The 14,196-nt window shown below is 61.7% G+C and overlaps 2 protein-coding genes across 7 annotated transcripts in view; one reads left to right on the top strand and one right to left on the bottom strand.

The window, feature by feature from the left end:
• EVL (Enah/Vasp-like) overlaps positions 1–11,016 on the top strand; it is a 143,057-nt gene extending 132,041 nt beyond the window's left edge. For 3 of the 4 annotated variants that reach the window (XM_070477842.1, XM_070477841.1, XM_020913432.2), the window contains exons 8-14: positions 1,136–1,196; positions 2,963–3,029; positions 4,538–4,604; positions 4,700–4,762; positions 8,952–9,018; positions 9,378–9,435; positions 10,539–11,016. In XM_070477842.1, coding sequence (XP_070333943.1) covers positions 1,136–1,196; positions 2,963–3,029; positions 4,538–4,604; positions 4,700–4,762; positions 8,952–9,018; positions 9,378–9,435; positions 10,539–10,576 — 421 coding nt within the window. In that variant the 3' untranslated portion in view covers positions 10,577–11,016. The remainder of the gene's footprint in view (positions 1–1,135; positions 1,197–2,962; positions 3,030–4,537; positions 4,605–4,699; positions 4,763–8,951; positions 9,019–9,377; positions 9,436–10,538) is intronic. The other variant, XM_070477843.1, reaches the window with a different exon arrangement.
• A 1,586-nt stretch (positions 11,017–12,602) lies between these two features.
• The window catches only part of DEGS2 (delta 4-desaturase, sphingolipid 2), a 40,991-nt gene continuing 39,397 nt past the window's right edge, over positions 12,603–14,196 (bottom strand). For all 3 annotated transcript variants that reach the window (XM_020913431.2, XM_070477844.1, XM_070477845.1), the window contains exon 3: positions 12,603–13,117. In XM_020913431.2, the coding sequence (XP_020769090.1) occupies positions 12,971–13,117 (147 nt within the window). In that variant the 3' untranslated portion in view covers positions 12,603–12,970. The remainder of the gene's footprint in view (positions 13,118–14,196) is intronic.

Below are 14,196 nucleotides of genomic sequence, written 5' to 3'. Positions count from 1 at the left end.
TCCTGGCGGAGCTGCTGCCTCCTCCCTCCGAGGGCCACCCCACAGCCTTTCCCAAGCGGGGGCATCTTGTCCACAGCTTGTCCACAGCTCGTCGCAGGAAACCTCCACGGGACTGAAGGGGCCTGGTCTGCTGTTTTCTTAGAAGACCAAACACTGGCTCTGGACAGGCACAGTGGCAGGCCAGGGAGGAGCCGGGGTGCTTGCACCCAGCGTTGGAAATAAAGAAACAAATGCAGAGGCAGGACTGAGTGGGCATGCTGGCGGGAGGAAGACATCGGGAACGATACCCGGGTCTCTAGGAGGACCCGTCCTTCCCGGGGTGAGCAGATGAAGAAGGGGCCGCTGTGTGACAGGAGGCTGCAGCGTGGGCTGGTCTATCGATGGGGACAGCCCACTGGTGGCCGTCACCCCCGCCAGGCCGGCTTCCCCCGTGCTGGGCAGCTCACTTGTAAGCTCTTGCGCACTGTGTGTTCTGGCAGCTCCAGAGAGACTGCTGCGTGTGGATGTGAGAACTAGCCAGATGTCGGTGCCCAGTGCGGCCAGCAGAGAGCAGTGAGTTTTCAGGGTGTTTGAGCAGGGACTCAGCCCCAGGCGGGTGCTGTCGTGACCAGAGGCGTCTGTTGGAGCCTCTCCTTCCTGAGCAGCTCTTCGCAGCGTCCAGGTTGGGAGGGCGTGGCTGCTGGGCTCCAAGGCAGAGGGACTTCAGGGTGACGGCAGGCTTCCTCCTCCCGCAGGCTGTCTGCAGGCTGACCTGCGGGGTGCAGGGTTCTCCTACCCCTCGTGGCCAGGCCTGGGTGTTCTGGGGCCATAGCTGTCACCCAGCTCTTCTGACTTGGATGGGGTGTGGACCAACTTTTGCCCTTCGGGTGCTGTAGACAGAGATGCAAGTGTGCCCACACCCCCCGCCAGGCCAGTTAGGCGTCTAGAGTCCTGGGACCAGCACAGAAGGCCTGGACACTCACTCAGGCATCACTCCAGGCCAGATAGGTGCCTGGACAAGTTGCCTCCTTCACACGAAACAGGTTAGACCCCAGCAAGGGGCCTCTGAGGACCAAGCCACATCCACACAGAAGAGGCGTCCGGTCAGTGTGGAAACCTCCAGGACTGATGGTGTGTCTTCTTCCTCCTGTGTTAGGAGAAAAGCAGCCTCCCAGACAGACAAGCCGGCTGACAAGAAGGAAGACGAAAGCCAAACAGTAAGTGCACCCGCCGCCAGCCTGCCCCGGCTTCCCGTGCTGCGTGGACACACCAGGCCCTGCCGTGCTTCTGCTCGGCTTGCAGCGCACACATTTATCTCATTAATTCACTCTTTGCTGCTGGATTGTGAGCCCTGCGAGGACTAGGCGTGCATATTCCACTGTCCGCATGCCTTGCACCAGGTATGGAGTCCATCCAGCTGACTCTGCCTGAATGTCTGCAAGTGCAGAGGCCTCTGTGGCCGGGAGCCTGGGGGTAGTCACGGGTCTCCAAAGACCGTGGCTGGTTCCAGCCAGCACCGCCAGCCGCAGCTCCCTGGGCTCTCGGAAGAAAAGGAGTGGGAGTTCTCAGTCGTGTCTGACTCTTTGACCCCATGGACTATAGCCCGCCAGGCTCCTCTGTCCATGGGATTCTCCAGGCGAGAATACTGGAGTGGGTTGCCATTCCCTTCTCCAGGAGATCGTCCCAAGCCAGGAACCGAACCTAGGTCTCTGGCATTGTAGGCAGATTCCTTAACCATCTGAGCCACCAGGAAAGAATGGGTTTCAAATCCTAGGGACCCAGGAGAAATCTTTGACCCCAAAGGTAGAGTTTTCTTTCTCTGACTCCTCTTCTTCTATAGGCCTCCAGGCTGCTGCGAGTTCCATTTGCCTTGGTCCCCCACCTTGGTCGCATGTGGCTGGGACGCCTCTTCCAGGGCCGAGACAGTCCCACACAGCAGAGCGAGTGCAGTGTGGCCAGGGACACCAGCGGCTGGCTTTTCTTTTTTCTTTTTTCTTTTTTTTTTGGCCGTCCTGCACAGATTGGGGATCCTAGTTCCCCGCCAGGGATCGAAACTGGGCGCTCAGCAGTGAAAGCAGGCCTAACCACTGGACCTCTAGGGGGTCCCTGGCATTTTCATTTCTTCACTGTTCTGTGTTTTCCAGATCTTCTCCCCCGAACGGGCACAAGGTTTAAAGAAGGAAAGCACCCCGAATGTGGAGTCAGGTGGCTTGGGTGGGGCTACTGCCCCTTGCTGGCCATGGGGCTCTAAGGACGTGTCCCAGGCATGAAGAGCACAGCCCCCGGGCACCAGGCAGCCTCGCGGGCTGTGAGACGGGCCGGTGGAGGTGCCTGCAGGGGCTGCGGGGGCTCTTCCCGGCTTGCAACTGAGGCCGAATTTCCCTTTATAGAGGGAGCAGTCTCACTAGTTATTTTTAAAATAATAGGATGACGTTAAAATTTTTTCTGACTTTTCTTCAGTTACACTAATTTCACCTGTAATGTCTCCCACTCTTGCCTGTTTCCTCTGGGTCCTGGTCCCCAGGCACATGTGTTGATTTCCATAATTTCATTAACTGTACTCTCTCTCACAACAAGGGGCCTTGGGAGATCTTCCTGAGACCCACAGCCCCTGAGACCACCCTGCCTCTGAATCAGCGACTGCAAGAATTCATTCATGCACCCCACAAATACGGGGTGGGGGGTTCCTGATAGTTGCCAGGTCGGTGCTCGGTGTGGGGACCGGCTGTGAGCAGTTGTCCTGACTCGTCCGCTGTGTCTCCCTGCAGCCTTCTCCTTCCCCGGCTGCCATGGGGTGGACCACCTCCCCGCACCACCTGGGGTCTTCATTAGTGAAACACAGTGGTTGTCTCACTATGAAAGTAACACTGGCTCACTGGATAAGTTGGAAAATTGAGGTCTCTTAGATGACCTGGCCCGAAGGTCCCCACCCAACCGGCCTTCCTAACCAGATCGACAGCAGAACCTTTCTCTTCCGTTTCAGGAAGAGCCCAGCACCTCTCCATCTCCAGGGACCCGAGCAGCCAGTCAGCAGCCCCCCAGCTCATCAGGTAAGGGGTCCCACCCTTCCTGCACCAGGCGTGGGGTCTTAGAGTGGGAGGGGCTCTCACAAAAAGGTGATCTGACCACCATGGCCTCACTTGGCGGATGAGCAGAGAGGCTGAGCTGGTGGGGCGCCCTGCCATCTTGCACGGAAGCCCCCCGGGCCCCCATCAGTGGCCACCTGCAGTCTGAGCCTGAGCCCAAGCGGGGCACCCTGGAGGAGAGAGCACCCCATCCGGCTGCTCCCCCAGGGGGCCTGCCTGCACCTAGGAGGGGTGGGAGAGATGCGCCTGGAGGCTCAGCTTCCTGGCCTTGGGCCCTCCTCTGAAGAGGAGCATGTGAATACTGCGGTCCTGCTCCTTGCCAAACGCCAGGATGTTACGGTCACCACCAGGGAGCCTCGCTCACTGAGCAGTCAGCCTGACGAGGCCTGCAAAGCAGAGGGCCCTGAACTTACCCTGGTCTGAGCGCTGGGACAGGCGTGTGGTCAGAAGAGTGCCTCCAGGCTCAGTGGTGGGAAGATGCCACTGCAGTTGATCCCTCAGTCATTCAGCAAACATCTCAGGGTCTGCTCTGAGCCAGGCCTGTGCTCCCAAGCTCACTGCGGGGAGCCAGTGGCGGGAGGCTCATGCCCGCTGTTGGCAGCTCGCTGGGGCACGGCTCTGCGGCCACCTGGGCCTCACGTCCTGCCCCTCTGCTGGCTTGTCAGCCTCCCTGTGAGGCTGGGGTCCATGGCCTTTCTTCAGGCAGTGGCACGATTCTTGGTGAGTGACTGTGTGAACGCCTCATGTCCCAGTGGAGGGGGTGCGTGTTTCCACTTAGAAGCTCAGTGTGTGTAAGTGGTGCGCCTGGAGCTCGGGTGTGGTCCCGCTCCCGGGTCTGCCCTGCAGGCCCAGCGAGGGTCGGCCCGCGGCCTCCAGGCTCAGCTCAGAGTGGCTGGCCCCTGCTGCACCAGGGATCTTTCCCTTCTGTCTCTCTGCTCATCCTGCCAAGTCAGGGAACTCATTCAGTTCAGTGGCCCTCTTGTAGTAAAATGAAGTGCAGTTAAAGAGCACTTGAAAAAGGAAAGACAAATCAACTTCCAAGGCCAGGTTGGGAAACAGCCAGCCAGCCGTGTGCAGGGCAAGCCACGGAGCCAGGGGACAGCAGGGATGCAGGCCCGCAGTGCAGGTGTGGGCTGCGCTGAGGGTGCAGCCGAGGGGCTTCCTGTGCCGGGCCCGGCCCACTGCTGGAGGCACAGGTTGCTGCTGGAGGTCCTGGTTCAGAGCCGTCCTGCCCAGCTGGCGCACATTCCCAGGAAAGCCCTAGCCGTGGGGAGAGGACTTCAAACCAGGTCAACCAAGTCTCGGGAGCAGGTGCTCCAGACCTGAGCTGGGGAGACGCAGGTGCCAGGCCTGCAAGGGCAGCCTGGGCCATGGGAGCTGGGGCGGGGCCGTCTGCCTGGGATGCTGTGGAGCGCAGGGTCATGGGCGCGCTCCCAGCCCTGAGGCACTTCGTCCGTGCCATGAACTGACAGAGGCCAGCCGGAAGCCCTGGGAGCGGAGTGGCTCAGCGGAGAAGCCCGTGTCCTCCTTGCTGTCCAGGTGAGCCGCCCCAGAAGCCCGCGCCACACCCGGGTCGGGGGCCCAGGCGGGCCTCGGCGCCAACTCACCTCTGCTCCATTCCGCCCACCGCGTAGAACCCCATCTGTGGCCAAGAGCCCCGAAGCTAAGAGCCCCCTGCAGTCACAGCCTCACTCTAGGTACCGAACCGCCCGTCTTTGGGGCCTCCTCTGTCCCCTCCCGTGACTAACACCCTGGCCCCTGCCGCACTGTGGTCTAACACCTGTCTCTGGGAGAGGGTGGGCTGTGCTTCGTGAGGGACGGGGCTGGCCGGCTCCTCTTCACCCTCGTTGGGGGGCCCGAGGCCCAGGGGCATGACTATCCAGAGAGGCCGCGCAGGGCCGCGGAGGTGCCGTCCCAGCCCTGGGCTTGCCAGCCGGGGCGGCGGGCTCGCCAGGGGTCCTCCGCAGCCTCCGCTGCCCACTCCACCCCGCGCGGAGGCCTGCTCACCCCCCGCAGGGCGGTCGTGTGTGGACGGCAGCCACACGCAGCAAGTCCCTCCTCACCAGCCCTCGCTGCATCCTGCGGCCCACAGTCCTGGGGCTGGCCCCACACCGCGCCTTCTCCCCTTCCTCTGCGGCTTCCCAGAGAGATGCTGACCACGTTTCCCAAACCAAAAGCTGACGTGAGAACAGCGAGGGGCCCGGGGTGGGCGGTGCCGGGCACAGAAGGACTTCAGCGAGGGGGCTTCTCAGAGGTGGTGTTTGAGTGGACATGGATGAGGGGAGCCCACCCTGAAGAGTGTGGGGGCGGCCTTGCAGGCTGAAAGAGTGGTGAGTGCTAAGGCCCTGAGCCTGCCCCCAGCCTGGCGAGTTCAGAGAAGAGAAAGGAGAGCAGCGTGGCTGACACTCGTGGGACGTGGGGAGGGCAGAGGAAGGCATACTGAGAGGGAGAAAGCGTGGGTTTATCCCACAAGAAGGCTGCGGTCCGTGGGCCCTGGGCCAGGTCGCCATGATGCAGCACCTCTCTGGGCTCCTCACTTGGCTGGAGGCAGGAGGTGAACCCATCAGGCAGGAGCCAGAGCAGGGCCCGGGGAGGTAAGGCGGGCAGGGCCGGCCCATGGCTCCTGCGAGCTGTGGCTCGCTGGTCCTGCTGGTAGAGCGAGGACAAGTTTGAGCAGCCAGGTGTCCCTCCCAGGGTGAGCACGCTGTCCAGGGCGTTCCCACTGGGAAAGCAGGTTCTCCAGCTCCGAGCCCGAGCGCCTCCTAGACTCACAGATGGTGCCCTGGGGGCAGCCGCTCTACGGCCCACAGAGATGTCAGGGTCACTATGTGGGGGGCTGTCCAGAGGGGAGGACCAGGGCCCAGAGAGGTGACGCAGTTTGTTCAGGTGCCCCGGAAAATTGCTCTTCAAACAAGGACTTGAACCTACAGCAGGGAAGGGGCCCTCTTTCCCCACCAGGATCCAAAATTACTTACACACTCAGTCAGGACCACGTTTGGCTGCTGTACTGAGTTCATCCAGATTCATGCTGGAGCACTTTATTTTTTTCTTTTTTAATCCGGGTTTGTGCACTGGACCACTAAAATTTTATTTACATGGCATTCAATGGCTTTTTAATCCAACTTCCCTGAGATATAATTGACGTCTACCATTGTGTGAGTTCAAGGTGCAGAGCACGGTGACTTCATGTGTTAGACGCTGTAAATGATTACCGCGGGCAGGCAGGTTAAAACGTCCGTGACCTCGCACAGTCACCTTCCTCTGTGTGTGCAGTGAGAACTTCCAGATCTTCCTGCGCGCCTCCCAAGTACGCGACACAGTACCGCCAGCCGCGGTCACTGCGCTGCACGTTCACACCCACTGTCCACCCCATTACCACCGCTGTGTGCCCGACTGCCTCACCAGCCACCTCCCCACCCCTGGCAGCCACCAGGCTACTCTTATTTCCAGGAGCTTGGCTTTTCAAGACTTTTTTATTTTGTATTGGAGTATAGCCAGTTAATAAGAAATGCTGTGACGGTTTCAGGCGCACAGTAAAGGGACTCAGCCACATACGCATGTGTCCACTCTCCCCCAAGCGCCCCTCTCCTCCGGCTGCCGCGTGACCCTGGGCAGAGCTCCCTGTGCTGCATGGTAGGGCCCTGTCGTTTGCCCATTTTAAGTCCGGACTTTTCTGGATTTTACGTATAAGTGAGATCACGCAGCATTTGTCTTTCTCTGGCTGATTTCCCTCAGCACAGTGTCCATGTGGTCACAAATGGCAGGACTTCCTTCTTTCTTGTCATGGAATACTTCATTCTATAAGCGTGTGTGACGTGTACCTATACGTGTACATGTGTGTACACACGCACCCACATAGATACAGATAGGACATCATCTTCATCCACTCATTGGTCAGTGGACACTCAGGTTGTCTCCATGTCGCGGCAGTTGTGAACAGTTGACAGCGAGTGTGGGGTTCGGCCATCTGCTGGGAACAGCGAGCTTGTTCCCTGCGGCTGTGTCCCCAGAAGGGGGATCACCGACCCACATGGAGGCCCCTCCATGCTGTTCTCCGTCACAGCCGCACCAGTGCTTCAGTGTCCTGCTGGTTCTCCTCCACTGCAGAGGGCGCCAGCCCAACCTGATCTGCACAGTGACGCCTGGCGGTCTTGCCAGTTCCCCCAGTCAGCGTGTCCTGAGTGTCACATGTCCACCCCCCCAGTCAGTGTGTGTCCACCGGCTGTCACATGTCCACTCCCCCAGTCAGTGTGTGTCCGCCAGCTGTCACATGTCCACTCCCCCAGTCAGTGTGTGTCCGCCGGCTGTCACGTGTGTGTCCGCCGGCTGTCACATGTTCACTCCCCCAGTCAGTGTGTATCCACCGGCTGTCACATGTGTGTCCGCCGGCTGTCACGTGTCCACTCCCCGTCAGTGCGTGTCCACCGGCTGTCACATGTGTGTCCGCCGGCTGTCACATGTCCACTCCCCCAGTCAGGTGTCTGTCCGCCGGCTGTCACATGTCCACTCCCCCAGTCAGGTGTGTCTGCCGGCTGTCACGTGTGTGTCCGCCGGCTGTCACGTGTCCACTCCCCCAGTCAGGTGTCTGTCCACCAGCTGTCACGTGTGTGTCCCCCGGCTGTCACATGTCCACTCCCCCAGTCAGTGCGTGTCCGCTGGCTGTCACGTGTGTGTCCGCTGGCTGTCACATGTCCACTCTCCCAGTCAGTGTGTGTCCACTGGCTGTCACGTGTGTGTCCGCTGGCTGTCACATGTCCACTCTCCCAGTCAGTGTGTGTCCACCGGCTGTCACGTGTGTGTCCGCCGGCTGTCACATGTCCACTCCTCTAGTCAGTGTGTGTCTGTTGGCTGTCACGTGTCCAGTTCCCCCAGTCAAGTGTGTCTCCCGGCTCTCTTGTGTGTCCTGAGTGTCACATGTTCACTCCCCCAGTCAGTGTGTGTCCACTGGCTGTCGCGTGTGTCTGCTGGCTGTCACATGTCCACTCCCCCAGTCAGTGTGTGTCCACTGGCTGTCACGTGTCCAGTTCCCCCAGTCAGGTGTCCACTGGCTGTCACATCCGTGATTCCTGTAGGCTTCTCTGGCCACGTCATTTCCCTGAACCTGCCTCTCTTTCCACATGGGGAGAGAAACTGAATCAAGAAAGTGCTCCCTCAGCACCGTGATTCCCCTTTGAAAGTCCAGGTGAAAGCATCTGCCAAGATTTTCTTTGTTTTTTTTGACCACGCTGTGCCACTTCTGGGATCTTAGTTCCCCGACCAGGGATCGAACCTGGGCCCTGGCAGTGAAAACACCACCGGACTGCCAGGGGAGTCCCTGTCAAGACTTCCCAGGGAGGATTCGTGTGCAGGAAACATTAAATTTCAGGCTAGCTAAGCTTAGTTCAGAAACGTCAGAGGACAGTTCCCAAAACTGAGCAGTCTGCCTGAGAAGAGTGAAACCACATACAGAGCCGGTCACCAACACCAGGGACACTGGTTCGTGTCAGATGTTGGTGCCTCTCGGCCAAGCATCACTGGTTTTCCCCAGGCCGTGGTCTAGCCGGGATCAGAGCGCTTACTCTGAACCAGCTTATCAGCATTCTCTTCCCAGGGGAGGGAGCGTGTGGCTCGGGACTCCATCCACATGCGTGGGTGCTTCCATGTGAGCACTGACCAGTCGGGAGACCCCAGGTCCTGACGCTTGGGTTGGGAAATATGGTCACGGTATCCAGGAGGCCCTCTTAAGGTGGAGACAGGGCGTGAGAGTCCTTTCTGAGGCGCCAAAGCAGCAGCATTTGAAGAGGGCAGAGCCAGGCCCACAGCGGGCAAGCGCTGGGGTGCCCACTTGCCTCTAGAGCTCAGCCCCCCCAGTGCCTACCCAACCACACCCCGCCGCCCTCTCCCCAGGATGAAGCCGGCGGGGAGTGTCAACGACGTGGCCCTGGATGCCTTAGATTTGGACCGGATGAAACAGGTGAGTGTGTGTGTCCAGAGAGGCTGTGCAGGAGCCAGGGCTGGGGGCTTCTGGGGGCCATGGGGGTGGCAGGCCCAAGAAGGCCCCAAGCAGGTGGGGAGCCGCATGCAGCCTCAGTGCCCCTGCCCCGTCTTCACCAGGAAAGGGCTCTGGGCCCTCCCAGCCTGCCTCTGGGTGGGGCCGCTCTGGCTTCACCCAGGTATTTCTGAGGCATCGCAGGGTGTCCCGTCCTGCCTCACACACACCGTTCCCCGGTGGTGGGGTTGCTGAGAACACGGAGGGACGTGGCCCTGAAGGGAGCCTGGCCGCCCCTGCCCGTGACCACAGCCACCGTCACCCCGAGGCCCTGCTCCCAACAGGAGATCCTCGAGGAGGTGGTCCGGGAGCTTCACAAAGTGAAGGAGGAGATCATTGATGGTGAGTGGCGCCCCTACCACACCCCGACCCCGCCACGGGGCAGCACCCAGGCCAGGCTCACGCCGACAGTCCTTGGGGAGGGCAGGGGTGCCTGTGCCCAGGGCTGCAAGCCAGGGGCCAGGACAGCCCAGCCAGCGAGGCTGTCCTGGGCTGGGAGGCTGAAGGTTTGCGCCGAGGGGTTTCGTTCTTCCTCCCCACAGCCCACTCCGGCCTCCCAGTTCTCTGGTTGGGCAGACTGAGGCGGCCCAGACAGATTAAGGAGCTTGTCCAAGTGTGAGCACGTGCTGGTGGTCTGCGCCTCGGTCTGACTCTCCCGGGCTCCCTCCCAGATAAGCTGGAGGCGGTGAGGGGTGCATTCACCAGTTCAGAGCAGCTTTGAACCATCTGCTCTTTATCTTAGTATCCCGTGGACTTAGATCACTCTTTTTATTCTGCTTCTGATCCCCGGGTTTGGGGCTACAAGGGCAACTGCTGCCTTCCCAGAGGCTAGAAGGCCCCAGAAGCCACAGAACTGCCTAAGGGCCTGACCAAGTCCACCGCCTGCTAGGCGCAGTGAATCCCATCCATTTGTCCACTCCCTACCGGAGCCTTTGAAACGGCCGGTTCAGATCTGGGGCCAGAGGAAAAGGAAAGGTGTGGGCCAGGCTGGCTGAGCCCCCGAGCAGGGAGGCACAGTCCAGGCACCCCACCCCACCCCCCGCCGCCACCCCATCATGCATGGGGGACCCTGGAGAGAGGAGAGCGGCTGGGAGCCAGCAGATCCGGACCCCTGCCCGGGGCTGGGTGATCGGCCACACCCTGTCCTTGATCCAGCGGCGAGCGCTCAACTTCCTGTTGGTCCAGTCCCCTACCAGGCTGGGATGGGCAGATAAGGAGTTAATGAATGAAGAGGGGAGACAGAGCGGGAGCCAGAAAGAGACACAGAGGCCAACTGTTAACCCCACTTTATTGCTAGGCACCCCTGCTTCGGGAGGCCATGGGCCGGAGCGGGGTGGGGCGGGCTGGGGGTGCCTCGGTCTCCACCTGCTATAGCGGCCGCAGTGGACGCGGCCCCTCGTGCAGGCAGCTGAGGGACTGAGCCCCTCTCCTGTCCTGTCCCTCAGCCATCAGGCAGGAGCTGAGTGGGATCAGCACCTCGTAGGCCGGAGCCCCCGATGCCGCCCACGACCCCGGGCCACCCGACGGCGGGGACCCCACAGAGCCCAGCGCCCAGGCCTCCAGCACACTCAGCACGCGCTGAAGCTAGGACGTGCTTCGTTTAAGTCTTAACCTGTGATAAAATATTAAAATGAGGAGAAAAGTTCAGTTCCTGGATTTTTTTAGATTCAACCTGACACAAAACACCAGGCCTGCAGCCTTTTTTTGTATTTTATATCTGCCTATTTAAATGTATGTTTCTTTGGGTTCATAGAGAAGACGCCCCAAGTCACGCGCCTCGTTAGAAGGTCTCAAGTTTTCTCCTAGGTGCCCCCGGGCGCGGCGGCCGCTTCCACGCGGCTCCTCCCCACGTCCCGGCGGTGAGGGTCCGTCCATGCACCAAGCCGTCTGTGTCCACGTGGTAATAAACGCTTACTGTCCACACCCCGGCTCTGGCTTGCTCATTCAGCGCCAGCTCCCGGTCTCGCCTGGCTGGGGAGGCCTCTTCTTGGGGGAGGGCCTGCAGAGTGGTGCCAGGAGTTGGGGCCAGACGGGGGCCTTGGGAGTGAGGCGAGGAAGGACGGGGCGTGGGCTGCCAGCTCAGGCGCTTCCAGCGGGGGTCCTGGGGACTGCCTCTCCCCGTAGGCCTCCTCCAGGGAGGTGGGCCCTGTGCGGGAACATCAGAGGGGCCAGGAGGGTGCACCTGCTCAAACCCCCCACCCCCACCTCACAGATGGGGCCCTGTGACTCCGGCTCAGCCAGACAGGAAGGCAAGGCAAGCAGGTGTGGCCTCTGCCCTGCCTGCAGCCCCTGTGCCCCTCAGAGACACATCTTAGACCATGCAGGGCTGAACCACAAAGGGTCTGGCCCTCAGCGCTGGCCACTGCTGCCCCTGTGCCCAGAGTGGCCCCAGCTAGTAGGAAAGCTTTGAAATCCTGTGACCATCCCCCGGCCTCCAGGAGAGCAGTGTGCCTGGGCCCTGGCCCAGCCGTCCTCTGGGGGCCATGGGAGGAACCCCACCCCACTCCCCAGCCTGGCTCAGGACAACGGGACCGCTTGCTGGCCAGGCTGGACATAGTCCGTCTCACTGTGTGCTCCCAGCAACACAGAGAGAGGAAGCCTGCTCTGCATGTCAGGAGGGGAGCGGCTTTAACCCACTGTTCCGAGAGGCGTTCTGCAGCTCCTCCCACCACCCACAGTCCAGGAATCCGGGGGCCGTGTGGAGGGAGGTGGACAGGTGTCCACGGGGTGTTCCCAGCTCCCGGGCTGCCGCCTCCCAGGATGGTTGACAGCCCTGGGCCCACCTTCAGCTCTGGCGGGGTCAGATAAGCGCCTGGCAGCTCGAGGGCTCAGCTGAGCGCTCGCGGCTCCCTGCTGAGAGCCACACTCCCCTCCCTCATTGAGCACAGGGGTCTACTCCCCGGGCCATCCCAGTGTCAGACTGCCCAGGGCCACTCCCAGCCCCACCACACCCACCCCCAGGGGTGATCCCCGGCCTCCCCAGCCTCAGAGGCACGTCTCCAAGGGGGGCTGTGTTTTCCTCGCCCAGGCACCCTCCTGCTGCCTGCCTGCCTCTGGGAGACCCGGACCCCCATCCCAACACAGCCCCTCCCTGGGCCAGGGGCTGCCGATGCCACCCCATCACCTGTGTCATCAGTCCTTGGCTTAACCAGGACAGGCCGTGCCCCACGTCCTGGAGACACCATCAGAGCTGCCCTTCACTTGGACTGTCACGCCTCAGTCTGGTCACCTGTCCACCCACCATCTCCCTGACCTGTGGTACCTCTTCTCCAGCCCCACATCTGAGCCGGTGGGGGTGCGGGCTCAAGGTGGAGCAGGGGTGAGGCAGACCGGGGTGGGGGTGCGGGTTGAGGCAGGAGCATGGGCCAAGGAACACATGGACCTCTGCCCACACCTGGGGCCAGCCAGAATGCTGCCTCAGTGCTGGTCCCCACGAGGGCGGCATACAGCGGCCCCAGGCCCTGCTCGCAGGGAGCCAGGCCCAATCCGGGGAAGTAGGCTCTGGGGACTTGAAAACCAACGTTGGATTTAATTTAGGGCATGGGAACTCCAGAGGACTCTGCTCCCTAGGCGCAGAGTGCCCAGGGCAGGGTCAGGCCCAGCCCTGAAAGGGAGGGCCGGCCTGAGGTCACCAGTCCACGTACAGCCCGAGCCGCCATCCGTGCCGCTGCCGCCAGGTGTGGTCTCGGGGGTTGGGGGCGGGGGGGGGGGTGTCCAGGGAAAAGAGCAGCGGCCCAGGGCGCGGGAACCAAATGCATGCAGCCAAACCAGTTCTGGGCACTAGGCCGGGGATGGTGACAGCCAGCCCTGCATCGGGCGGGGCGGGGCGGGGCAGCAGCCAGCGCACGGGCCCCAGGACGCCAGCCGGCTGTGGGGCTCACAGGCGGTTCTCCGCCAGCTTGCACACCCTCTTCACCCGCGCGAAGGGCCCCAGGGAGTCGTCGAACACAAAATCCCAGAGCACCTTCACCCACGAGTGGTGCTGGGGCAGGTGGTCGTAGTACTCAGGTGCGATCTTCCGTACCTGCAGGGGTGGGGCGAGCGGGTCAGAGGCCGCGCACGCGCACACGCAGACACACGTGCGAGCACACAGACCACGTGAGCACGTGCACGCGCACACAGCCCTGTCCGCGCTGAGGGTACCTGTGTTCTCCCGCTGAGGCAGGCAGGAGGCCGCAGGCTCTGCCCGAAAGCGGAGGGGCCGCTGGCACCAGGAGGCGCTGAGTTTCGCCCCGTCCCCCTCGCCCCCAGCCCCAAACGGGGTGAGGAATTAAAATGCACACTCCCCTCCCTCCCGGGGGCCCACACCCCGAGTGAGCCAGGAGCCCCGGGGTGGGCCCGACTTCTGAGTCCTGCTGAACCACGGTCTGTGCCCGCGCCTCCGCACCCGGCACAAGATGCCCTCGGGGACCTGCAGGCTCTCCTCTGACCTCGGCTCTCACCACCCCCTCACCCCATCATCCTCCTCTCTGGCCTCAGTACCTGTCATTTCCCACCCCAGCTCCCTGCCCCCCTCTGCACCTGACACCCTCAGCCCGCCTCCTCCAGGAAGTGCTCCAGCCTCAGCAGCTACATCCTCCCCTGCTCGCCAACCGTGGGAAAGGCTAGGTGCACAGGACCTGCTTTATGGCCGAAGACGGGGCGGGAAGGGATGGGGGGCGCCCTCCGGGGCATGAAGGGACCCACAAGGCGGGAGCTGGGAGGCTTTGACTTTGCTTGGGGGGAGTAAAGGGTCACAGCTGACAGCAGGCGCTCCTGTGACCGTCTTGGGTCAAAAGTCTGGCTCTGCTGCTTCCTGGGGCCAGGGAACCCCCCCAGCCTGAGCCTCTGCCTTCTCATCCATGAAATGGGCATGATGGCCTTGAAATGTCGCATGGGCTTAGGGTGAGGCGTCCACGAGACTGTGGTCAGCACAGAGCAGGACCTCGGAGGAGTGGGGCGGAGGGGGGTGGGGGTAGGCACACCACAAACACCTGCACACCCAGGCCAGCGCTCTCACACACTCGAACCCACGGGTGGGTGAACATGCACACCCAGACACGCATGTACGGACAGGCACACCTAGCCACACAGACACACACGGACTCGCCCACTCAGACACTC

Source organism: Odocoileus virginianus, chromosome 16 (assembly GCF_023699985.2).
Source record: "Odocoileus virginianus isolate 20LAN1187 ecotype Illinois chromosome 16, Ovbor_1.2, whole genome shotgun sequence".
In the NCBI taxonomy this organism is placed as follows: domain Eukaryota; kingdom Metazoa; phylum Chordata; class Mammalia; order Artiodactyla; family Cervidae; genus Odocoileus; species Odocoileus virginianus.
This window is presented reverse-complemented; position numbering and strand designations above follow the sequence as displayed.